At 33.9% G+C, this 26,337-nt stretch overlaps 3 protein-coding genes across 7 annotated transcripts; 2 read left to right on the forward strand and 1 right to left on the reverse strand.

The window, feature by feature from the left end:
• Positions 1-15,479: 15,479 nt before the first annotated feature.
• LOC107625927 (S-adenosyl-L-methionine-dependent methyltransferases superfamily protein) lies at positions 15,480-18,609 on the forward strand. Of its 4 annotated transcripts, none has more exons than XR_015904904.1 (4): positions 15,480-15,765; positions 16,291-16,678; positions 17,304-18,396; positions 18,561-18,609. XR_015904904.1 is itself a non-coding variant. In XM_016328671.3 (3 exons), exons 2-3 carry the CDS (start codon positions 16,323-16,325, stop codon positions 17,956-17,958), a joined length of 1,011 nt encoding a protein of 336 aa, XP_016184157.1. In that variant the 5' UTR covers positions 15,480-15,765; positions 16,291-16,322; the 3' UTR covers positions 17,959-18,609. The 4 variants fall into 4 exon arrangements, 2 of the variants coding, with proteins under 2 accessions (XP_016184157.1, XP_016184156.1); XR_015904903.1 differs by having other exon boundaries at positions 15,497-15,765; positions 16,283-16,678; XM_016328671.3 differs by having other exon boundaries at positions 17,304-18,609.
• Positions 18,610-19,629: 1,020 nt separating this feature from the next.
• Positions 19,630-22,347, forward strand: LOC107625929 (YCF20-like protein (DUF565)). 2 transcript variants are annotated; one of them, XM_016328672.3, is made up of 4 exons: positions 19,646-19,799; positions 20,181-20,393; positions 20,967-21,289; positions 21,412-22,347. In XM_016328672.3, the coding sequence occupies exons 2-4, from the start codon at positions 20,221-20,223 to the stop codon at positions 21,417-21,419; spliced, it is 504 nt and encodes a 167-aa protein (XP_016184158.2). In that variant the 5' UTR covers positions 19,646-19,799; positions 20,181-20,220; the 3' UTR covers positions 21,420-22,347. The 2 variants fall into 2 exon arrangements, with proteins under 2 accessions (XP_088360041.1, XP_016184158.2); XM_088503915.1 differs by having other exon boundaries at positions 19,630-19,799; positions 20,967-22,347.
• A 183-nt stretch (positions 22,348-22,530) lies between these two features.
• LOC107625930 (nitroreductase family protein) lies at positions 22,531-26,266 on the reverse strand. The gene is made up of 3 exons (XM_016328673.3): positions 24,504-26,266; positions 23,767-23,956; positions 22,531-23,181 (listed from the first exon to the last, which is right to left on the reverse strand). Exons 1-3 carry the CDS (start codon positions 26,106-26,108, stop codon positions 23,054-23,056), a joined length of 1,923 nt encoding a protein of 640 aa, XP_016184159.1. The 5' UTR covers positions 26,109-26,266; the 3' UTR covers positions 22,531-23,053.
• Positions 26,267-26,337: the final 71 nt, after the last annotated feature.

Genomic DNA, 26,337 nt, shown 5'->3' on the forward strand with positions numbered 1-26,337 from the left:
TCAATTTCATATAAAGAAATGAAACTTTTTTAATTATTTCTAAAAATACCGGTCGTTTTAGCTGATGGTTTTAATTAATATATATTATAATTAAAATTAATAATTAAAATTATTGGAATAATTGTTGTAAAACAACTAAATAAATAAGAAAGATGTAATTATAAAATAATGTAATATAATTAGATAGCTTTAATAATAATATTCACAATGATTACTATTTTAATATAATAAGGATGATTAATATATCTACTAATATTATATGTTGTAGTATATGAATAGAAAAGAACTTTGTACGTAGAAAGAGAGAGAAAATTTTGTATTTGTATTATTGTTTGTGTGTAATTGTTAGAGGCTTAAGCCTCTATTTATACACGTATATGAGGTAGCTTTTTCAACTTCATATTAAATGAAGTCATCCTTGAGAAACTATATATCATGGAAAATGGGCATCCACGTAAGGTGTGATAAAGTATTCTTATCACAACACTCCCTCTTAGATGACTATTTAGGATTATGCCTCGTTAAAACCTTACTAAAGAAAACCCAATGGGAAAAAACTTTAGTGAAGGAAAAAGAGTACAAAATCCTTTGTGATGAGGACTGTCTCATTAAAAACTTTGTCAAGAAAAATCCAATGGAAAAAAACCTGACCAAGGAAAAAAGAGTACAGTCTCCCCCTCTTGTCAACATTATTTAATGTCTCGCAATCGGCACATCCCAATCTCATATACCAATCTTTCAAAGGAGGATTTTGGGAGTGACTTTGTGAATAAATCTGCCAGATTGTCACTTGAGCGGATTTGTTGGACATCAATTGTCCCTTGATTTTGAAGATCATGAGTGAAGAAGAATTTGGGAGAATATGCTTTGTTCTATCGCCTTTGATGTATCCGCCTTTAAGTTGAGCAATGCATGCTGTATTATCTTCAAACAGGACAGTTGGAGCTATCTTATGATCAATCAGTCCACATAATGACAGAATATATTGGATCAAACTCCTGAGCCAAAAACACTCGCGACTAGCTTCATGTATCGCTAGTATTTCGGCATGATTAGAGGATGTTGCAGTAATCGTCTGTTTTGTTGACCTCCATGATATAGTTGTACCACCATATGTGAAAAGGTATCCTGTTTAAGATCTCCCTTTATGTGGATCAGACAAGTATCCAGCATCTGCATAGTCAACTAATTGTGACTCGGATCCATAGGGATAAAACAATCCCATATCAACCGTTCCATGAAGGTATCGAAAGATTTGCTTGATTCCACTCTAATGTCTTCTGGTTGGAGAGGAACTATACCTTGCTAGTAAATTCACCGCGAATGATATGTCAGGTCGCGTATTATTAGCAAGATACATTAGCGCTCCAATGGCACTAAGATATGGTACTTCAGGACCAATGATATCTTCATTTTCTTCTTTAGGACGGAATTGATCCTTTTTCACATCCAAAGACCTTACGATCATTGGGGACTCAAAGGATGTGACTTATGTTGGAATAAATTACTTTTCATAACCCAGATCATCCATATTGAATCATCAAAAATATATCATATCATAATGCGGAAGCGTACCTGAATTTATAAACATGAATCATACGATCGGAAGAGTTTGGATCTTGTGGTTCTTTCGATCTTCCTCAACCGAAACCTTCTGTATTCCTAGGTGGCTGAATTGCAACTCTTTTGATGGGGAAAGAGCAACAAAGGCGGCTTTGGTATATTGGGGACCGAAACCCCGAAGGTCTATTTATATTTGAGCATGGCACCCATTAAACCCTTAAGCCCAAATAAAATAGTATCTAAGGCCCAAAAGATAATATATCTAAAATCCAAAAAGATAATTATCTAAGGAACAAAAGATAATATCCGGTTTTATTCTCATTTAATTCCAAATCAAAAGTAATAATGACTTATTCAATTAGCATTTAAAACAATAAATGAGATCATCATTATATAAGTCATTTAATTTGAAATAGCATAATTTGTGATTATAATGTATTGCCCACAAATAAGTTAGGAAATCAAATAATTTCCTAACAATCTCCCACTTGGGCTATACATATATTATTTCTTGACATAATCACATCTTTATAAACTTTATGCGCGCATCTGAATGCTATTTCTCTCATTACTTTAACAATCTGGTCCGTCTCATACATTAGATATGGAACTACCGCAGCTTTTATCACATTAAATGCCGTGACTAAACCACGTCAATCACCATCCTAATATACTTAACGACATAGATCAAATTTGGATGAGTAATATGGAAATTACATGCCAAGTGATCTCATGCATGCCTATTTCCAGCTGGTCCAACTTTATTGAGATCAAACACAATACAAATATTACAAAATAAACATTTCACATAACATGAAATAAACCATCAACTTAATTCTGCAGAAAAATAATTCAATATCTGTCATAGGACATATAGCATGAACTCCCACTAAACCAAGGCATCACAAATATTGAAACCCATCCGAGCAGTGTGCTCATGAAAAACTTTAGGGGTCAATCCCTTGGTAATGGATCTGCTAGCATATACTCTGTTCCTATATGTTCTATGGAAATCTGTTTTTTTCTTAAACTTTCTCCTTGACAACTAAGAACTTGATGTCTGTATGCTTCGATTTTGTCAAGCTCTTATTGTTATTGGAGTATAGTACTGCTGACTTATCGTCACAAAATATCTTTAATGGCCTTTCAATGTCATCTACTATATGAAGCTTAGTGACAAAGTTTCGCAACCATATGCCATGAAATCGGAATCAGAGTACCTAATGATCTCCAAATTTTCTGATCTCCGATAAATAAGCATGTAATCCTTTGTTGACAAAGTTTCGCAACCATATGCCATGAAATCGGAATCAGAGTACCTAATGATCTCCAAATTTTCTGATCTCCGATAAATAAGCATGTAATCCTTTGTTCTCTTTAAACAACGCATTACGCGTTTAACAGCTATCCAATGATCCATGTCCGGATTGCTCAAGTATCTACCCAACACTCCCACTATAAATGATATATCGGGATGTATGTAGACTTGAGCATACATTAAATTTCCTAGTGCTGATGCATAAGGTTTATCATGCATTGTTGTCTTCTTAAGATCATTTTGGGGCATTACTTGAGACTAAACTTGTCTCCTTTAACTACGGGTGTGTCCATTGGTCTACAACTTTCTATGACATATCTACTTAAAATCTTTTCGATATAGTTCTTTTGTGACAATCCAAGAATACCTTGAGAGCAATCTCTTAGTATCTCGATTCCTAATACAAAAGAGGCATCACCAAGATCTTTCATTTCGAATTTGTTCGATAGAAATTTCTTAGTTTCATGCAACAAGCCTATATCGCTACTGGCAAGTAGAATGTCATCAACATGTAAGACCAAAAGAATGTATTTACTCCCACTGAACTTGCGGTATACACACTCATCTATAATATTTACCTCAAAACCGTACGAGGTAATGACTTGATGAAACTTGTGATACCATTGATGGGAAGCTTGTTTGAGACCATAGATGGATTTTCTCCTTTTCTATTAGATCTCCTTAATGACACTTCTTGAGGTTGTTGAGCTTGCTGTATGGGTTGGGATTGAGAAAAATTCTCATTATTTTTCTGTGCTGTAGCAGTATCTTGAGCAACAACGATATTCTCATTGTTCTCTTGTACTGTAACTGGATCTACAGTAGGATTCTCATTGTGCTCTTGTACTATAACTGTGTCTTGAACAATAGTAGGTACAAAGACCTGATCATTGTCAGTTATAGAATCCTCATCAAAAGCAACTTTCCTAATATTTCCTTCCCCCCCAAACTCAACATCCTCAAGAAATCTCGCATTTTCCGTCTCAAAAATAGACCTTGATGCAGGATTGTAAAACTTGTACCCCCGTGAACGCGCAGTATAACCAACAAAGTAGCAACTAATTGTCTTTGAGTCCAATTTTCTTTCATGCGGCCTATATGGTCGCGCCTCAGTTGGACATTCCCAAATATGCAAATACTTTATACTGGGCCTTTTTCCAGTCCAAATTTCATATGGGGTTTTGTTAACTGCTTTGCTTGGCACCCTATTAAGGATGTACACTGCGGTCTTTAAGGCTTCTCCCCAGAGTGATTCAGGCAAGGAAGAATGACTAATCATACTTCTCACCATGTCCTTAAGAGTTCGGTTCCTTCGCTCTGCAACACCATTCATGCTAGGTTTGCCTGACATGGTGTATTGCGGAACAATACCACACTCCTCTAGGAAAAGAGCAAAAGGCCCGGGACGTTGCTCACCTGAACCGTCATATCTTCCGTAGTATTCACCACCACGATCAGATTTGACAGTTTTAATTTTCTTTCTAAGTTGAAGTTCAACTTCAGCTTTGAAAGACTTGAAAACATCCAAGGCTTGACACTTTTCATGAATTAAATATAGATACCCATAACGAGAGTAATCATCTATGAACGTAATAAAGTACCGTTGTCCATTCCAAGAGACAGTAGGGAATGGACCACATATATCGGTATGTATCAGTTCTAAGACATCTTTAGCTCTCTCGGCACCTAATTTCCTTTCGTTTGTCCTTTTCCCTTTATGCACTCAATGCAGACTTCAAAGTCCGCCAAATTTAGGTGTCCAAGAATTCCATCCGACACGAGTCTCTGAATTCTCTGTTTAGAGATGTGAACTAGGCGTTTGTGCCATAATGATGCCGAATTCTCATTTAGTTTTCATTTTGTACCTATTTGCAGTATTTCATTATTATAGGAATTTAAGTCAAGCCTATATAGATTATCCACCAAATGACCAGAGCAAATATTATTCGAATTATAGAAGAGATTGACTTTATTTTCTCCGAACGAACAAAAATAACCTGATTTGTCCAAACGAGAAACAGAAACCAAATTCCATCTAAATGACGGTACATAAAATGTCTCTAATAAATCCAAATAAAATCCACTCATGGAACATAATCTAAAGATTCCTATAGCTTCGACTGCAACTATATTGCCGTCTGCCACATAGATGTATCTTTCAGCATCACTTGGCGGTCGGCTCCACAGGCAACCCTGCATAATAACACTTACATGAGTAGTAGTAACAGAATCTACCCACCAAGTATCAACAGGTGCATAACTTAAACTAGTCTCAGAACAAACGAAAATAAGAATTATACCTTTCTTTACACGCCATGTGGCATATTTGGTACAATCTTTCTTCATGTGTCCCACCTTCTTACAGAAGAAACAGGTTGAAACTTGATACTGTTTCTTAGCCTTTTTCTGCTAAGAAGGCACATTCGCAGTGGTATTACGCTTTCTTTTATACTGAGAAGATGAAGCTATGTGAGCACTTTCAGTCTTATCTTGCTGTAGCTTCTCTTCTTCTTGCACACAGTGAGATATAAGCTCATTTAAGGACCAAGTGTCTTTCAGAGTGTTATAACTCACTTTGAATTGCCCAAAGTATGCAGGAAGGGAAATCAAAATGAAATGCACGAGTAAATCTTCAGATAACTCTAACTTTAGTGCTTTCAATTTTGAAGCAAGATGAGACATTTCCATAATGTACTCCCTTATGTTCCCTTTATCTTTATACCTCATGGAGACAAGTTTTCTCAAAAGGCTACTTGCCTCCGCCTTTTCATTCTTAGTAAAGAATTTTTCAACATCTTTCAGGAACTGTTTGGCATCTTTATCCTCAGTAATTGAGCTCCGAAACGCCTCAGGAATTGAGCGTTTCATGATCATAATGCTCATTCGATTAGATCTCTCCCACTTCTCTATTTTAACCTCATTGAGGTTTTCCGGAGTGGAAGTGGGTTTCTCCTCTCGAAGAGCTATATCTAGATCCATACAACCGAGGACAATCTCCACGGTATCCTTCCAAACTTTAAAGTTTGAACCATTCAGCATAGGAATACTGCTAATTTGCGCAGAAACATTGGTAGCTAAAGCCATAGTTTCTGGATTAGAACAAAAGAACATGCAGTAAATATTAGTTAATTAATGGGTAAAAATCCATATTGAGATATCCAGCACAACATTAATTTTTAATCTTTGGATAGAAAAATTAACTGTAAGTGATACTCTCATTGCAGTAATCAAATATTGTCAAAATTTCTATCACACATTAAGTCTTTCTTTGGACCGACTTAATGCACACATAGAAACTTAAACTTCGCAACCTATTTATTACCGCATATATTTTCTATTAATTGGCCAAACAATAACCTTCCTTTGGGCCGACTATTGACCGCATAATTAATAGAAAATAAAGAGAAGTGTGCAATGCTTATTATTTGGCCAAACAATAAACTTCCTTTGGGCCGATTATTGTTCGCATAAATAATAAATATTACTTTATTCTTAATTAGTTATACCCAAACATGTATTTACTATCAATATGCGTATGTAATTCGGCCAAATATAGACCTTCCTTTGGGCCGACCAATATTCGCATGAATTACATATCACCATATTCTTAATGTTTTAAATAAATCAATTTTCACAAAAGAGGCTACTTTGACAGCATAATGTTCAATCAATTTATTTCAAAATCAAATCTTTATAAAATAGATGGGTATACTGATCCAAATTGTTACTAGTTTACTTATGCAACAATAAAAAAAAATATTTAAATCGCAAAATGATTTAAATCTTAATGGTGTCTTTTTAGACCTTTAAAAAAATATGATTATAACTCATATGCCAAAAATTCTCGATCCATTAAGATTAAAATTAATCTTTATAAAATTAGTGGGTATAATTAATCAAAAATATAAAAGTTTAACAATACTTTATTTTCTATTTAAAAAAAAAATCAATTTACTGTTTATTATATAAAAAAAAAATCTGCCAAACTAAATAAAAGGCAGACCTTCTCATAAAATATATATACGTAACCATATATATCCTCAAAGTATAACCAAATAATGATATATATAAATGATGGATAGTATATATACACATATATATTCAAAAGCAACCAAAACGGCGATATGTTACGTTGTATATGTGGAACAATACTAAATACATATACACTAACCCACACAGTCGCACAAATATAATATATATACATATATTCTTATATATGTAACATCGTAACGTAATGAGAAACATATATACATCGATCCATATATCAATTCAGTAATTAAAAAAATAAAACTGAATATTTTCGATGATTAAATTATGGATGGCTCTGATACCACTTGTTAGAATAAATTAATTTTCATAACCCAGATCATTCATATTGAATCATCAAAAATATATCATATCATAATGCGGAAGCGTACCTGAATTTATAAACATGAATCATACGATCGGAAGAGTTTGGATCTTGTGGTTCTTTCGATCTTCCTCAACTGAAGCCTTCTGTATTTCTAGGTGGCTGAATTGCAACTCTTTTGATGGGGAAAGAACAACAAATGCGACTTTGGTATATTGGGGATCGAAACCCTGAAGGTCTATTTATATTTGAGCATGGCACCCATTAAACCCTTAAGCCCAAATAAAATAGTATCTAAGGCCCAAAAGATAATATATCTAAAATCCAAAAAGATAATTATCTAAGGAACAAAAGATAATATCCGGTTTTATTCTCATTTAATTCCAAATCAAAAGTAATAATGATTTATTCAATTAGCATTTAAAATAATAAATGAGATTATCATTATATAAGTCATTTAATTTGAAATAGCATAATTTGTGATTATAATTAATATATGTATTGCCCACAAATAAGTTAGGAAATCAAATAATTTCCTAACAACTTATCCATATAAAATCTTTTCAATATCTTCTCTATGTATGTTGTTTGATGAATAAAGATCCCATTTTTTATATGCTTGATCTGCAGGTCGAGACAAAATTCAGTCTTTCCAAGATCTTTCATCTCAAACTCTTCTTTTAAAATTTTTTATAATTGTTGGAATTTCTTCAGGAGTTCCAATGATATTTAAATCATCAACATACACAGCAATTATAATGAATCCAGATGCAGTTTTTCTTTATGAAAACACACGGGCATATATCATCATTCCTGAAACCGTTTTCGGCCAGATACTCAGTAAGACGATTATACCACATTCGTCTAGATTGCTTTAGACCATATAAAGATCTTTGCAATTTGACTGAGTATAACCCTTGTGAATATTCATTGTATGGTTTAGATATCTTTAGTCCTTCAGGGACTTTCATATAGATATCCCGATCTAATGAGCCGTATAAGTAGGCTGTTACCACATCCATTAAATGCATATGCAGTTTATGATATGCAGATAAACTGACTAAATAACGCAATGTTATTGCATCCACTATAAGGGAATACGTTTCTTCCTAATCTATACCGGGTCTTTGTGAAAAACCTTGTGCCACAAGTCGGGCTTTATAGCGCACAACTTCATTTTTCTCATTTCGTTTTCTCACAAATACCCACCTATATCCAACAGGTTTTACATCTTTTGGTATACGGACTACAGGTCCAAAGACTTCACGTTTTGTAAGTGAGTCTAACTCAGCCTTCATGACTTCTTTCCATTTTGGCCAATCATTTCTTTGTCGACATTCTTCGACTGATCTTGGCTCAAGATCATTAATTTCATACATGATATTTAATGCCATATTATATGCAAATATTTCATTGACAATTGTCTTATTTCGATCCCATTTCTCTCCTGTAAAGACATAATTTATCGAGATCTCGTCATTTTCACAATTTTCAGGTACCTGAACGTCTTCTGGCGTTAAAATTATATCAGAATTTTGGACAACTGCAGGTGTCTCTACTATGTCTTTTCCAACAGAAATAGTATTTACCTCTTTTCGCTTTCGAGGATTTTTGTCTTTGGAACCGACAGGCCTGCCACGCTTCTGGCGTGTATTTACTTCGGTGGCAATTTGTCCCACTGGGACATCAATTCGAAGTCGGGCATTTTTCACTGGTATATATGATTTGGTTATCCTCTTTGTATCGAAAAATGCATCAGGCAATTCATTTGCTATTCTTTGCAAATGTATAATCTTTTGAACTTCTAGTTCACATTGCCCTGATCGAGGATCTAAATGCATCAACGATGATGCATTCCAATTAAGTTCCTTTTCAGGAAGCTTATTCTCTCCCCCTAATGTTGGAAATTTTGATTCATCAAAATGACAATCCGCAAACCGGGCTTTAAATACATCTCCAGTTTGTATCTCAAGATACCTCACTATAGAGGGGGAATCATATCCAACATATATCCCCAATTTTCTTTGGAGTCCCATTTTGGTGCAATTGGGTGGTGCAATGGGAACATATATTGCACACCCAAATATTCTTAAATGGGAAACATTTGGCTGCTGGCCAAAAGCTAATTGCATAGGAGAGAATTGATGATAACTCGTTGGCCTCAAACGAATAAGTGTTGCGGCATGTAAAATAGCATGCCCCAAACCGACGTTGGGAGATTTGTTCTCATAAGTAAGGGTCTAGCAATTAATTGGAGGCGTTTAATAAGTGATTCTGCTAACCCATTTTGTGTGTGAACATAAGCTACTAGATGTTCAACACTTATTCCATTAGCCATACAATAAGTATCAAAAGCTTAGGAAGTAAATTCACCAACATTATCAAGATGAATTGCTTTGATTGGATTTTCTGGAAATTGTGCTTTTAATCGAATAATTTGAGCCAGTAATCTCGCAAACGCTAGGTTGCGAGAAGATAATAAGCACACATGTGACTATCTCGAAGATGCGTCTATTAGGACCATAAAATATCTAAACGATCCACATGGTGGATGAATAGGTCCACATATATCACCTTGAATCCTTTCTAGGAATTCAGGGGACTCAAATCCAATCTTTACTGGTGATGGCCTTAAAATTAACTTTCCCTGAGAACATGCAGCACAACAAAATTCACTAGTTTTAAGAATCTTCTGGTTCTTTAGTGAATGTCCATGGGAGTTTTCAATAATTCTCCTCATCATGGTTGTTCCCGGATGACCCAATCTGTCGTGCCAAATTATGAAATCATTTGGGCTAGTAAACTTCTGGTTTACAGTGGCATGTGATTCAATTGCACTAATCTTGGTATAATATAACCTAGATGAAAGTGAGGGCAACTTTTCTAATATTACCTTTTTATTTGAATCATGAGTTATGATACATAAGTACTCATGACTTCCCTCATTCATAGTCTCAATATGATATCCATTTCGGCGAATATCTTTAAAGCTCAACAAGTTTCTTCCAGGCTTGGTAGACAACAGTGCATTATTTATTATAAATTTTGTTTCTCCGGGAAACAAAATTGTAGCTCTTCCGGAGCCTTCAATCACATTGCCTGAGCCAATAATAGTATTAACACATTCTTCTTTTGGCACAAGATGAGTAAAATATATATCACTTTTAAGAATAGTGTGCGAACTTGCACTATCCGCAAGGCATACATCTTCATTACATATCTTTGCCATTTTCTTCAAAGACAAATAATAATAAAATGAGTAGTATGCACAGTTTAAATTGAATACTTGATTGGAATTATTTTTCTAAGAAATACTGCACATAAAAATAATATCATATACTAAAATTTTATTTTAAAACATGACACATTTAATGATTTCAAAATTCATAAACATTAATATTTCATTATTTATATACATCATATTTGAAACTTAAACACATAGAAAATAAAACTTAACAATAAGTTCTTTACATTATTTATTTACATGGATACTTAACAATCTCACATATTAAACTATTCCATCATTGATCAAATGACCAATATTTCCTTTAGAGTCCTCAAAGAAATAAGATACATCATAATGAGAGGTGGAATTTTCAACATCATTTGAAACAAAATTTGTTTCCTTTTCTTTGTCATCCTTTTTCAAAGATGCCTGGTAAAGATTGACTAGTTGCCTTGGGGTACGACAGGTACGTGACCAATGGCCCTTTCCACCACAAGGAAAATATTTATCCTCTATTGATTTATTCGGCCCAATATTTTTTTCTTTATCCCACTTCTGGTGAGATCCTCTCTTTTGAACATAATTCTTTTTCCTTCCACAATTTTTCTTGTTATTAAAACCTTGCCATTTACCTCTTCTGGGGTAATGATTTCCCGCATTTACTTCAGGAAATGGGGCGGCGCCAGCTGGGCGCGCTTCGTGATTCTTTAAAAGCAACTCATTTTTGCGTTCAGCAACAAGAAGACAAGAAATTAACTCAGAATATTTTTTAAATCCTTTTTCTTGATACTGCTGCTGCAGGAGCACATTCGAGGCATGGAAGGTTGAGAAAGTTTTCTCCAACATATCATGATCAGTTATCTTTTTCCCACATAATTTCATTCGTGAGGTGATTCGAAACATTGTAGAATTATATTCATTTATGGATTTAAAATCCTGCAGACGCAAGTGCGTCCATTCATATCGGGCTTGAGGAAGTATCACCATTTTTTAATGATTGTACCTTTCTTCAAGGTCTTTCCAAAGATCTGCAAGATCTTTTAATGTGAGATATTCATTTTTCAATCCTTCGTCAAGATGACGACGAAGAAAAATCATGACTTTGGCTTTATCCTTCTGGGATGCATTATTTTCAGCCTTAATGGTATCTCCAAGATCCATTGAATCAAGATGAATTTCATCATCTAATATCCATGATAAATAATTGTTTCCAAATATATCAAGAGCATTGAATTCAAGATGAGAGAGTTTCGACATAATGAAAATTTGTTACCTGAGTCTTCCTTAAAAATTTGATTAGAGTCTCGTGCTGATAACGTGTTGTAAAACAACTAAATAAATAAGGAAGATGTAATTATAAAATAATGTAATATAATTAGATAGCTTTAATAATAATTTTTACAATGATTACTATCTCTATATAATAAGGATGATTAATATATCTACTAATATTATATGTTATAGTATATGAATAGAAAAGAACTTTGTACGTAGAAAGAGAGAGAAGATTTTGTATTTGTATTATTGCTTGTGTGTAATTGTTAGAGGTTTAAGCCTCTATTTATACACGTACATGAGGTAGCTTTTTCAACTTCATATTAAATGAAGTCATCCTTGAGAAACTATATATCATGAAAAATGGGCATCCACGTAAGGTGTGATAAAGTATCCTTATCACAACAATAATAATATTTTTGAAATATCATTTTTTTTTAAAATTAACTAATAAGTATTTTAAATTTTAAAATGTTAGTTAAGGTTTTAAATATAAAATAAATTTTATATTAAAAAATTAAATTTTCAAATTTTTAAAGTATTTATGGAATAAAAAATAAAAAGTTTAAAATAGAGTTCTGCTTAAATTAATTTATGAAATTCAATAAATTTATGTGTTTATTTTCATTAAAAACTTAAAAGATAATTTATTTAATAAAAACTTTTCGATCTTTAAACAATTTTTTTTACTAAGATTATTTAATGATATCAATTTTTTTAAATTAATAAATATATTACAAAAATATTTAAAATTAATTTTTTGTCTTTTCAATAAAAAAACTTTATATATTAAGAATCTTAAGAGCAAAACTCAAAATTTTTTATTATTTTTGAAATTTTACGGAGTGTCTTCGTTTGCAAAATCATTTATATTACTTAGAGCTAGTGAAGGTTATTAGAGAATGCCACAAATCAACATATAAATTCAATTTGATTAATTAATATGCTAGTGAGTTTAACCATCCAAAAACAAAAAGAAAGAAATCAATTTGGTTGGTCGAGTGATCAGCTTACTCGTCCGCTTAAGTAAGTGTCGGGATTTGAATTTCGTTTTGTGCATGCAGTAATCTATTGGCCAACGACAGACTTTTAAATGAAACTTTAATCCGCAACAAATTGGTCTTTAACCTGTTGAATTGGAGAATACCGTGGATTAAAAAAAAAAATAATAAACAAAAAGAAAGAGTTATGTCAAAGACAAGAAGCTAAGGTTCATACAATTATAAAACTTAGGGGGTAAACCTTTTTTATTAATTGATTTAATTCTATGCATCGCTCTTATTTTACTGATCACTTTTTAATGAGCTTTGTATATAAATAAGTATTTGTTGAGTTAAAATTTAAAATGGTTTTTAAAATTTACGTACTGTACTAATTTAATTCTTGATTTTTTGATTATATTGTTTGTGTTTTTAAATTTATAAAAAATGCACCTAGCATTCTATTTCCAGTTAATTAGTCTATTGTCGGTTAGTAATATAGCACTGACATGATAAATGAGTGTCATGTTGTACATTATAAAATGACGTAGTATGATTTTTGGCGATAAAACGCACTAAAACAATGTTATTTGAAAATTTAGAGAGTTAAACTCTAACATTAATGATCATTTCATCTTTTTTTCTTCTTCTTCTTCTTTTGAATTTAAACATTTAGCGCCATAAAATTCTTGCGCCTATAACTGTTATCTAGAATTTGAACGGTGAAATTATCCGACTTGGTAGAATTCACTCACACTCTGAACTTCGTCCGCAATCATAGTCGTTAAGCGAGGAAAGGAAAAAGCGTTCTCGCGAAATACAGAGGTAGGTCTGTACTGGATTAAAAAGAAAAGTTACCGTCTTTCTATTGAGATATACATTATTGTGTGTATTTGGTCAGAATTTTGTGTAGGTTGATAAAAATTTTTCACTATTTTTTATTTACTAGAGTTTATGTGTGTTTTGTGGGTAGTGGAGGAATTTTTTTTTATGTTCTGTTTTTACATAAGAAAGATAGATATTTTTTTCAATGTAATTTTATTTGGATTAGTTGATAGCTATTTCTAAAATTTTTGTTTGTGTACGAGTGCCATGGTCTATTGTTGTATGTATGAGTGAGATGGCTATTTAGAGTTCTCGTTGTTGATTTCATAGAGTTTTTACTATCTTGACTCACATAATCAATTATGATTCTGCTTTCAGTTTTAAATAAAATCAAAGAAAAAGAAGGACGTTGGTGAAGAAAGAGAAGAAGAAGAACGATAGATTGGCCGAAAATAAAATGAGAAACTAACTAGATGCATTTTTTACAAACTTAAAGACACAAATAAAATAAGGGAGTAAAATGTCGTTTTTGTCCCCAACGTTTGGGGTAAGTTCCAAAGTTGTTCCTAACGTTTCAATCGTCTTATTTAAGTCCCTAACATTTCAAAATTGACTCAATGTTGTCCTGCCGCTAGGGATCCGTTAACAAAATTGACGGCAGGACAAAATTGAGACGATTTTAAAACGTTAGGGACTTAAATAGGACAAAAACGTTGGGGACAAAAACGATACATAGAAATAAATTTTAGTTTTATCCTTCAATAATATTAATTTTTTACTGTACATAGTATTCAATTATTTTTTAATCACATTTAAGTAAATTACACTTAATCACATTACTTTCATTCTAAATAAATTTATTTTTTTTTATAATTTTACACTTAAAGTTATAAGTTAATATAAAAATATAAAAATATTTATTTAGAATAAAAGTAGTGTGATTAAGTATAATTTAGTTAGATGTGATTAAAAAATAATTGAATATTATATATAGTAAAAAATTGATATTATTGAAAGATAAAATTAAAATTTATTTTTATGTATCGTTTTTGTCTTCAACTTTTTCGTTCTATTTAAGTCCCTAACGTGTCAAAATCGTCTCAATTTTGTCCGGCCGTCAATTCTGTTAACGGATCCCAAACAGCAGGACAACATTGAGTCAATTTTGAAACGCTAAGAATTTAAATAGGACGATTAAAACGTTAGAAACAACTTTAAAACTTACCCCAAACGTTAAAGACAAAAACGATACTTTACTCTAAAATAATCAAAAACTAAATTAATACAATCCGTAAATTTTAGGAATCTCTTTAAAGTTTAACTCCTTTTTGTCATTTTAATTTATGCTCAAAACTAATATATTTACTATATACTTAAAATTAAAAATTATATATTACATATTTATTGAATTTTTTATGATATAGAAAAAATATATCTGTACTTGTTTATATATCTATATTTATTAAAAAAATCTTTATTTATATTATATAAGAAATAAAATATGTTTTTCCTTTGTTATCCGATAAATAAAATATGTCTAAACTAGCATAAAGAAATAGCATTGGTCTCTAACTTCAAATATAAAGATATTTATTCACAATTTTTTTTTAAAATTAGATTTCGACACCATTTTTTACAAATATATTTAAAAAATAAATTCTTTCATCTTCTAAATTTAATAATTTTATATTAAAGTGATTTTCTTTTGAACAATTAATTTAAGAATTTATTTTTGATATACTAATATAAATAATTTTATATAATATTTAATTAGATTAATTTGTTTAGATAACTTTTAAATAATAAATTTAAAAAATAATTATTTTTTGATAATATTATGATTAATTATCTGTATAAAAGAATTCTTTTAGACGACATTCCGTGAAAATTAAATTTATAAAATAAGAGTATATTCTAAAGAAAACATATAAACCTATCACCGACACAGGTGCCCCAGAAAATATTTAAAATTGAAAAAAAAAAAAAAAAAAAACTGCATCGCTCCATGTGCCTGAGTAAATCCAATCTGTGTCGGAGTGACTCGTGTTTTTAGGTTCCTTCATCATCATCATCCCATTTCCACCCAAACATTTTTATTACCTTCTTCTTCTTCTTCTTGAACCATATTCTTAATTCTTTCTTTCTCTCGTTTTTGTTCCACCAATCATAGTGTAGAACAGCTCCTATCCACAGCATCGCTCACTAGATCGATCTACTCTCCAACACGGTAACTCTCAATTCTGCTCCATTTCTATCTCCTTATATGTCTTTGATTCATTCGCAAAATGCTTGCTTTTCGTTGAAGTTCTTAACTTTTTCCTATTTTTAGTGATTCATGCTCATTGTCTCGGGTACTTTGGATTCATATTGAAGTCGTGGTTTTTAATGCATTGATTGTGGGGGGTGAGGGTTGGGTTTCCAATTATTGCGATAATCCCCAAGTTGGTTCCTTTTTGCTTAAATTATTGAATGCTTCATGATTCTGTCCACCTTGGATGGGAATAGTGGATTTTTTCAATTGGTTTACGATTTAACATTTTAGCTCTTGATACATGAATATGGTAGGGTTAATTGAAAAGTACTAATAATGATAACTTTGATGCCACTGGCTTAGGATGTTATAGCATTGTGGTTCAATTTGTATTTTAACTTCATTGTTTAATTGAAGATAACAATGAGTTTATGAACTCAGGTATGAGTTTTTCAGCGATAGTTTGTTTGCTGAGTTTTCATTTTCCTGTTAGATTTGCAGGGTGCCAATAAGAGCTATTGTAGTATTGGTAGATGGCGCTCTCGGCTTCGAGGGCAATGTCAAAAGGTGTAGTGATAACAGTGCCTGTGTTGGTTCTTTCTGCTTTGGTGGCTGCTGTATTTTTGTTCTTCTTGTTTTCCTCTCTGTCCTCTTGCTCCTGTCCTTCAACTTCAGGCCCGCCTGTAAACCCCATCGCCAACGCCGTGAGTGTTGGTGGCACTGGTGTGTCTGATTCTGGCAGTGGTGGCTTTACTCTGTCAACAAGGAAGGCTGACGTTGAGTGGGTGAAAAATCAAATCATAGCAAACGGGCTTCATATGCATGACAATGTGCTTCGCAAGGGTATTAATCCTCGGACGAGGGCTCAGCAACTTGAGGATCTTAGACAGTAAGTCCCTTAATCTCAGTCAGTTTTATTCACTTGTGTGTTTCTGTATGAGTATATTGTTGTTTCGGGATTGCCAGATTTTTATCTCATTCATTACATAGAGTTTCAGAATGACAATTATGAGATTTGTGCCATTTCTTGTTTGCATTGAGAGTTTCAATTTGGTAGAGAGAGAGAACACTAAGGGAGACACGATATATTTAATGGTCTGAATTGTAGGGTATGTGGCACTGAATACCTGGTTGTGTCATCTAAAGTATGCAAGATGTGAGAAATGAAAATGAGTGGATGTAGAAAATTCACTCCCCTTTCTTTTATTGGTTTGAAGCACAATTTCTTCAAAATGAAGGAACTACAGATTGCATTTTTCCTTTTATTTTTATTTTATATTATTGGTATAGGAACTGCAGAATGTTATGTTCTTGCATTATGTTTTCTTCTCAACTTGAGTAATCTTCCTTGTCCTGTCTCCATCTCAATGTTCTCTTTGCAAGATTCCAATGTTTTTGGAGCCGTATATGAAATATACTTATCAAGAAGTGGTTGCAATGCCTAGTTTTTATTTGAGCATGAATGCATCAATGCTCTTCTGGATTATGATCACTAAATTTTCATCTAATTGCAGATTTAAGGGTATATCACACTATGAGGGGGATGGATCAGATAATCACACTGCCCTTCCGTGCCCTGGGGAACTCCTTGTTGAAGAACACCATAGCAACTATGGCGAGCCTTGGGCAGGTGGAAGAGACGTTTTTGAGTTTCTTGCTCAAGCTAGTCAACTCCGACCTGACTCACAGGTCTTGGAGATAGGTTGTGGTACGCTCCGTGTTGGTTTACATTTCATCCGATATTTAAATCCTGAACACTTTCATTGTCTCGAAAGGGATGAGCTCTCTTTGATGGCTGCATTTAGATATGAGCTTCCTGCCCAAGGCCTCTTACACAAACGACCTTTGATAGTTAAGGGGGAGGACATGGATTTCAGTAAGTTCGATTCTGCCACAGTGTATGATTTGATTTATGCTAGTGCCGTGTTTCTTCATATGCCTGATAAGCTCGTGTGGATTGGATTGGAAAGATTAGCATCTAAGTTGAGACCTTACGATGGACGAATCTTCGTATCACACAATATTAAGTTCTGTTCGCGATTGGGTGGAGAGGAATGCACAAAGAGGCTCACAAGCTTGGGGCTTGAGTATCTTGGGAAGCATACGCACGATAGTTTGCTATTCAATCACTATGAGATATGGTTTGAATTTAGACGGTCAAAGGCTTAAAAAATTAGCAATTTTATAGAATGAAGCATTTGATATAGCTCCGAATTGCCTCAACTTGCTAAATGTGGTTACGATCACGAAGAAAACTCTTCAGCAATGCAATGATGTTCTTGCTTCAAGTCTGGAGAGGTGGCAGTTTTACTGCTCAGTTTTTCATCAAGTGCCTGAAATCTGTATACTCATTTCAACAATGCTAAAGAGAAAAAGGATCATCTGTAATTGGATTGAGGAGTTGACAAACCGAAGGAAATTAGTTATTTTTTGAGGGGTTTTATGGTGAAAATGGCTAGCTTGATTGGTACGAACTTTTTAGTATAGTTTCTATGTAGGTTCTGATATGATAGTTGTATTTAGCAAGCATATTATTTTGCAACTGATTTTTGTTGTGACTGAAGTGGTGCAAATTATCATGTGTAATGCTCAGAATTTTAAATACTTGTCTATTTTTTGAGGATTTATATGTTGTAACAAAAGCATTTTTGCTGAATCTTTGAAGATGCCCCCCATGTTCATCCGAGTGAAAGAGGGCCAAGAGCTAAATTGTATAGCTGAACAATGAAACTTGTAGCAAACAAATTTAATGGAATGCTTGAAAGGAACAGTATATTCTCCATACCCAGAAATGACAAGAGGAGAGAATTTGTTGATTCACATTGTGTAAATGTCAGTAGGCAGGTAATGTCACATGTAAACAAGGGGATACAACATGCAATGTAGTAATGCTGTGATTATCATGTTTAATGATATATATCTGAATAGAATTATCATAAAGATGTCATTTTTTCATTGTTTAAATCTATACTGCAAATTTAACATTCTGAAAATATAACTAAATTCTATAGCATTGAACAAAATAAACACCATTTTACAGAATTTCAAAGTGTAAGTGCAATCTTCAAGTGTTCGAAGATTTAAGTACAAAGACGTTGACAAAGAGAAAATTATAAACTTGGTAGGAAAGTAAGTGCTTAATCAACTTGAATTGAGTAGTTAGTTTATTCGTTCGCTTAATCAAGTGTCTAGAGTTCGAAATTTGTTATGTATATGCAATAACTCATTGCTAACGGCGATTCTAGAGTTCGAATTTTGTTATGTATATGCAACAACTCATTTCTAACTGCGATTCTTAAATAAAACTTTCATCTGCTGCAAATTAATTCTTGATCTGTTAGGTTAAAAGCTTCAACCTGGTGATATAAATTTTTCCAAAATCAGTAGAAATTTTATTTGGAGATTTTCGTATATAAAAATTTGAGTAGAACGAAATAAAATAAATTTAGTTACAGTTGTGTCATTTTAAACTAAATATTTCATCTACAAATTAAATATATTCCTAAAATAATTCTGGGTTCTGCTTTGTTCCTTTTGACAAACCGCAAATAAGCATATGGTATTTTGATCCATAATCTCTTGTATTTTTGTGTACAATGTAGTGTTTTACTTTCAGTATATTTAGAATAATTTACTACTAATTTTTTATACTATAAATTTAAAAGAATTTTATATTTCCATTAACTTGTATAGTTTTATTTGCAATTGCAATTGAAATGTAGCTTTTTTTTAATTAAGAACATTTTTCTTTAGTAGTGTCTAAGAAAAAATAAATAAAACCCCAAAAAGAAAAAAATGGCCATGGTCATGGACAAATAGCAATGAAAGCATAACAAAAATGGATTTCTTCTTCAATGAACAAAACCCATTTTTCTTTCTTCATTACCCTTTAGCAGCAAGCACTATACTCCATAGGGAACTAAGAACAGAGAAGCAAGGACAACCCAATAAAGTTCTTCATCATGAAATTTCATATTCAAGCCCCCTTTTTGGGTCTCACACACTGAAAGGTTCTAACTTTACTCCTTGTTTCAGCTTTTAATTCATATTACAGAAACACCCATTTTGCTCTTTTCATCTTTTCATTAGTACAGCGCAGAAAGCATCAAAGTTGTAAACTTTTCCGTCTGGGTATTTTAATTTGTCTTTTCACGGAATAAGGATATAGGATTGGAAATTTTGCGCAGGTATAAAAGCACTTGAAAATTGAGTTAATTGATTGAAGAATAATAAGATTCTGTGAATAGTATTTGTTTATGTTATAGCTATTCCTAGCTCTTAATGCTTAAAGTCCCTGTCATCAATTGAAAAATTGTTAATTTAGAGCATTTGGTTTGTTTTCTTGTTTGCACTGTTCCCACTAATGTTTCTTATAATTCTGTTATCTTTAGGTGTGAGGATTATGCAATTTGCTTTTTGCTTTCAACCAGAATGGCATCACACAATTATATGGCAAGTGCCAAATCTGTATCTCTTCATTGTATAAGTTCAGGTGTTTCTCAATCTGCCATTGCTGCACTCTTTTGTAAAATCAATTTCGGCCAGAAGCAATTCTCTACTTGCTGTTTCGGTTTCACTCAACCTTGTTTGATTGACAAGTTCAGGTAAGTCAGTGGTGGCATTTCGATTATGCTTATGCTAGTTGATCATATGGATAATCTGGGAATATATGTGACAACTTTGAAGATTTGGAGGTTCTGTAACATATCAATGCAGCCTTGCACTTTGAGATGTGTGGTTATCTTTTGTACATGATTATATTATAAGCCTGTCTTTCTTAGTTGTTTTCATTGTTTCCATGTGATTACATATTTTCTATTTCTTTAATAAAATAATTATCTATTCAATTAGAGTATCTAATGTTCTAACTGTTCATTAGTGCCTACTGTTGCACTACAATCATAAGTTGAAAGTTAACATCTATCTTCATCAGAAAGATGGAATGTGTTTCATAACTTTAATCATGGTGGATTTAGTTTTGTGTAAAAATTGCTAAAAATGGGTAATATCTCTGTTGGTGTGATTACTTTATATCAGAAAAGAGTTTGGTAATTTTCAGGTAATGGATTATATCTCTTAAGATCTGCATCTATTAGTACATCCATGAATGTGATTTGAATATAGTAAGATAATCATACACTGAGAATCATGCATTAAGTCTTTGTGTTGCTCTTCAGGAGGATGACATGGTCTATAAGAAGCAGCTTAAACGACAGTGGTTTTAGTCCTTCCACTTCTAACGGTACCAATGGAAGAACACGCATAATCCGAGTGATTCAAGAGTTTCAGACCACGTTAGGTTCGAAGATTCAGGAAGTAAAGAAAAATCTTCCGCTGAAGCTTCTTTCCTTCCTGGTTGGTTTTTATTGCGCTACTGCATTTGCCACTGTTATCGGACAAACAGGTGACTGGGATATTCTATCTGCTGGCTTAGCCGTGGTTGTTGTGGAAGGCATCGGCGCTCTCATGTATGGAACTTCTCTTCCATTTGTTAGCAAAGGTAGGAGCCTAATATCAATATTCAATTATTGGAAAGCTGGCCTAACATTGGGACTCTTCTTGGATTCATTTAAATATTGATTGTTTTGGTCTTTGTCACTGGTATTCGGATGTTATTACCAGGAATCTGACAAATCTGGTTTGACGAACTGCGGCTGCCTCTCACACTTATTTAAATTAAGCAGAAGTCCTTCCATGTGAGTTGGATTTTCGCAGTGATAATGACACGCAGTCTGTTCGGTTCTCCATCACAGATATGTTTGAGACATGTGAAAGTGTCACTTCTTTGGACATAATTTAGACTGTAATTTCTAAGGTTAGCATTGCTGAAAGCCATTGCTCAAATTAAGAAGGTAGTCCATTCAAGCTGTTATGTCAGTCATCAGTATTTATGATCAGCAGAGCAATAGTTTTGACTTAGATAATTAAAGGACATTGAAGCAATCGGCAACTTCAATTTTTACCATAGATGGATACTGAGTTCTGTTTGATCAATGCTACAGTCCTTCATTCCCTTATTCTTAAGTTGGTTCATCTTGGTGTTGAATCTTTGCTGTCAGGGTTGCTGGTATTCAAGTTCTTGAAGGTCATTCTGACAGCAGAACAAACAAACCAAACTTTTTATTGGCTTGTGAGTCGTGAGCACAGATGATGAACCACAAATCCTTTCGCAACATGTTAGTTATTGAAACCAAGGAAACTCGATTCAGTTCTTGGCCTGGTGATTTCATATTTTAAGTCTGGCACAAGATTGGCTCATGCAGTGATGTGATTGTGAATCATCTTCTTGCAAGAACTCCAAGATTGTTTGTCATCTGCTGCAGGCTCCATCAAGTAATGCAGATGATGACATATGTTGATTCACAGATTTTGTTTATATATGGTAGACTCCTGCAACATGTTTTGTGAAGGTTATATATAATGTTTAGAGAGTCTTTGCATTTCTGGTGTACATTTGGATCTTGAAGATTGTGGTCTTGTGGATGTAAATATCACTTTTTGATGAACCTCGAGTTTTGGTGAAAGTATATATGAAATTACTTTTTAGTTTAGCAAAAATACTTTTGAGCTGTAATGTCATTATTACCCTCATATTAACATTAACTAACTTATACCTCTAAAAGTAATTTTACTTTATTCAATTAAAAAAAAAATCTAATTCTCTTAACTCATCCATGCTTTGCCAATGATGCTATTACAACAATCACTTGTAAGCTGTAAGTAAACAGGAGCAAGACAAAGTAACTAACTAATCAAACACTAGGTAGTATTATATTAGAACAACACTAACATGTAAGCAGCCTTATCTGAGTGCTAGAAATTATAACTCAAAATAAGGCTCAGGGGTAAGTGCTATGATTTTTACCCTTATTTGTCATTACATTTTGGCAACACCAAATATAACTAATTCAAATCACTATACAAAACTTGTGTATGTTAATGTGTATGTCCAAAGATTATTGACAATGAGGACTTAACATATACAAAGGTGTTGTAACAATCTAAGTTGTGTCATGCAAGAACAAGATATATTCATTGGGGACAGAGCCTCAAATGGAAAGCCAACTTGACCATGTCATGAATGAATTTCTACCATTAATTGATAAGGTTGGCTCTAACATGGATCCACAAGATTATTCAATCAATGGTGGAAGTTCGAAGCTGGCATAGTCAAGTGAATTTTCCAATCGTGAGAATTCAGTCCTGATATTCATTTGTTATGCAGCTCTTCATGGAATTGTAATTTGGAAAGTCATTACGAGACTCAAGCATCAACATTGGGGCCTGGATATGCTGGTAGACTCATTATGCGCTTATCTAAGACGGGACCTCCAACAGTAAAATGATAGAGGCTTTGGTAAGTTGACCCTTCAAACCCAAGCAACTGATGCACTGCAGAAGACACAAAAAGAAAACTAATGAAAGTCTATTCCAGTTATCATCACATCAAGCATAGTGTTGTCCAAGAAAAACCTTTTCCAGGATTTCAATGTTATAACTTAATGGAAAAAAGCTGTCTGAATTATCATTAAGAACGTATGCATACATCGAGATGAGTTCATATTGCTAGAGCTACTATCTTATGCACATGAACAGAATTGAAAGTATCCAATGAAGTTTCTATCTGGAAAGAATCACATTTTCCACCACAATCTAACAAGTTCACCCAGATGTTCAATTAGGAAATGATATAGAAAAGGAGCATAATAATAACTAAACTATGATGCTCATCAGTGACAGCTTAATAATGAAACATTGAATGAATTGAAGTATGATGCAAAATTAGCAATGGTAACTTGATGTGAAAGTGCAACTGCAGAAGTGATGATTAGTTATCAGTAGTTGTGTAGAATTCAATTCACTACTTCCTAGTTACTCAATCTTTGTATTAACTTATAAGTAGCAGATGCAACGTTGATCCACAAGTAACCAACAGACTGAGATTCTCAAAGTAATGGCGAGAAGGAAGAAGCATACCAGGGTCATCAAAGAAACAACCAATTCCAGTTGCTGAGATTCCAACAGCATGTGCTTCAAGGTACAATACCTGTCCAAGGACTCCAGTCTCCCAAAATAAACGAGGATACATCCATACATTCTTCTCACGCAATGTAGGCTCTAACCGAGCCAACATACCAAGGCTGAAGCAACCATCACTTGCAATCTCCTGCAAACATATGTCGCATTAAAAAAATGGAGATCAAAATATGCTAGATTATCAGTTCTATTTAAGCATTTTTTGACTCTTTTTGCAAGGGGAACAAAAAACGCTTCGTACAAAGAACACTATATATAAGGCCATCAAAACAGAGATACTAACTCTACATAATTACTGTACCTCAAAACTAGTAGCTCCTAGGAGGCTTGAATAAATAAATAAAGAGAATAACTAAGTTTTGAAACCCTCAACTTCAACTTCGAGACCTTTTCTCAGATTAATTTGCTGTTAAATATATTTCTAAGAGAATACAATTTGCACAAGGATTTTTATTTGAAAGCAAATGCTAAATTCAGAACGCCTAACTAGCAAAAGCTATAGGCATAAAACCCAAAATTATTGTCCTAAAGAACAGGGAACCATTTTCTTTCTATGTCACTATGTATCATAACTTAAATGGGTTGATATTTGATTAAGTTTTCAGCATTTATGAAACTCTATCATTCAATGTAACAATCTGAAAGACAAGTGAAATATTATTAATCATAATATGAACCTGATGGCACGAGAGCTGCTTGGCAAGCCGCTGACAATCAAATCTCAGGAGTTCATACAAAGGAAGCTCATTGGGACAGCCCTCTGGTTTGGCCCAGACAAAATCGGGACGCATAGCTTTCTTCAACTCACCCAAATGATCCTCATTCCTCACCAGGAAATACAAGCCCTGAGGCAAATCCACTACTCTATGAACAAACAAAGCAGCATGCACCTCAGCATCCCATGGAAGTGCCCGATATGGCAGCGCGAGCTGCCTCCTTTGCTTTCCTCCAGGTTGGCAACCTGAAGGAAGGCAATGTGACATCATCTGATAAAATGTATCCCTCTGAATTCCTGTAACTCCATCCATATCAACAGCGCTCCTTCGCTTCCTAACCACTTGCCTCACACTATATCCCTTGTAAGAACCCTCACTATAACTGCCACTACTCTGAAATGGATCCACCAAGAACCTATCCCCTGAAGTCAAAGGCTTCTTCACAATCTCAGAAGTTCTATATATAATATCCCAGCACACATGCTCCTTGCTAAGGGAATTCGGCTTCCCTCTCCATTCCAATTCCGGAAAAGACTCCAATATAGCATTACTCAACTCCTTGTAATCCAAATCAAAACCTTGAGTCCCACTTGGATAAACAAGCATAACACAATCAGGGTGCTCAAACTCAATCTCAGGGAACTTCCCCATAACAGCACGTGATGGAACCTCAAACTCGGGAAAGACATGGAGCCCCATAAGGTACTTCAATTCCTCACACCCTAAACCATCAAGAATCTTCACATCCCAACCAAGACCAGCAGCAGCCATAGCAACAGCACCAACAGCATGTCCAACATCATGATTACAGTACCTGAAAGCACGCTCCCCGTACTTCCAAGCCTCACGCCAGAAAATCGAAGACAACCCAACAAGGAAAGAGTTCAAAGGAAAGAACTTTTTGAAAAACCCAGGTGGGATTTTGGCCCTTACCTCCAAAGCATGTTCCTTTGGGGCATAATGACAAACACATGGTGTGTCAAAAAGTGATTCAATGGAGTTAGGTGCAATAACATAAGCCTCAGTTGGGTGAAGATTCCCACTACTCGGATTAACCCTTAAGGACCAAGTTGAAAAGCCCGTGGTTTTCCATGCCGAGAGAGCAAGAGAATCATAGAGGAACTTTGAGATGGTGGTTTTGGAAATGGGTTGTGGAGAAGGGAGAGAATGGAAGAGTGAATTGTAAAGGGGTGCATTTGCATCATCATCAGCATTGTTATCATCAGTGGGGAAATGGAGGAGAGGGAGGAGAGGGGAAGAGAGGTACCTGCGAAATGGGTTGGGCTGGTTGGCCCAATCAAGCCCATGTGGACCCCTGGCGTAGCGGTTGAAGTGGTGCTTGGTTTGGTTGTGGTATTTTAGCACGTGAGAGAGTTTGTTTTGGTCGAGGTTTTGATTTTGTTGTTGTTTTTGTTGTTCAGTGGAAGTCGTAGAAGGTGAAGAAGAAGAAGAAGAAGAAGAAGAGAAGGAAGCCATAGCTTGTGATTGGAATGAAGAAGGGTTGTTAATGGAGGGAATGAAATGGAACAGTGATGGCGGAAGTGGGTTCCGAAGGAGGAGTGACATTTTTTTCCTATTTCTTTTTTAAAAAAGCGGTAACAAATAATAAAGTGAGTTTTGTTGAGGTGTGTGGAAGCTCTGAGTTCTTTGCTTGAGAATCTCAATTCTCAAGTCTTCCTTGGACAGTTGGACCATGCTGTTGGGGACTTTCACTTTTGCTTGCTAGAGAATATTCGTTTTCATCTGAAAGAAAAAGAAAAATGATATATTCTTTTTTTACACTCTTGATTTGAAT

The sequence above is a fragment of the Arachis ipaensis genome, chromosome B2 (genome assembly GCF_059453495.1).
Source record: "Arachis ipaensis isolate K30076 ecotype BB chromosome B2, ASM5945349v1, whole genome shotgun sequence".
NCBI lineage: Eukaryota > Viridiplantae > Streptophyta > Magnoliopsida > Fabales > Fabaceae > Arachis > Arachis ipaensis.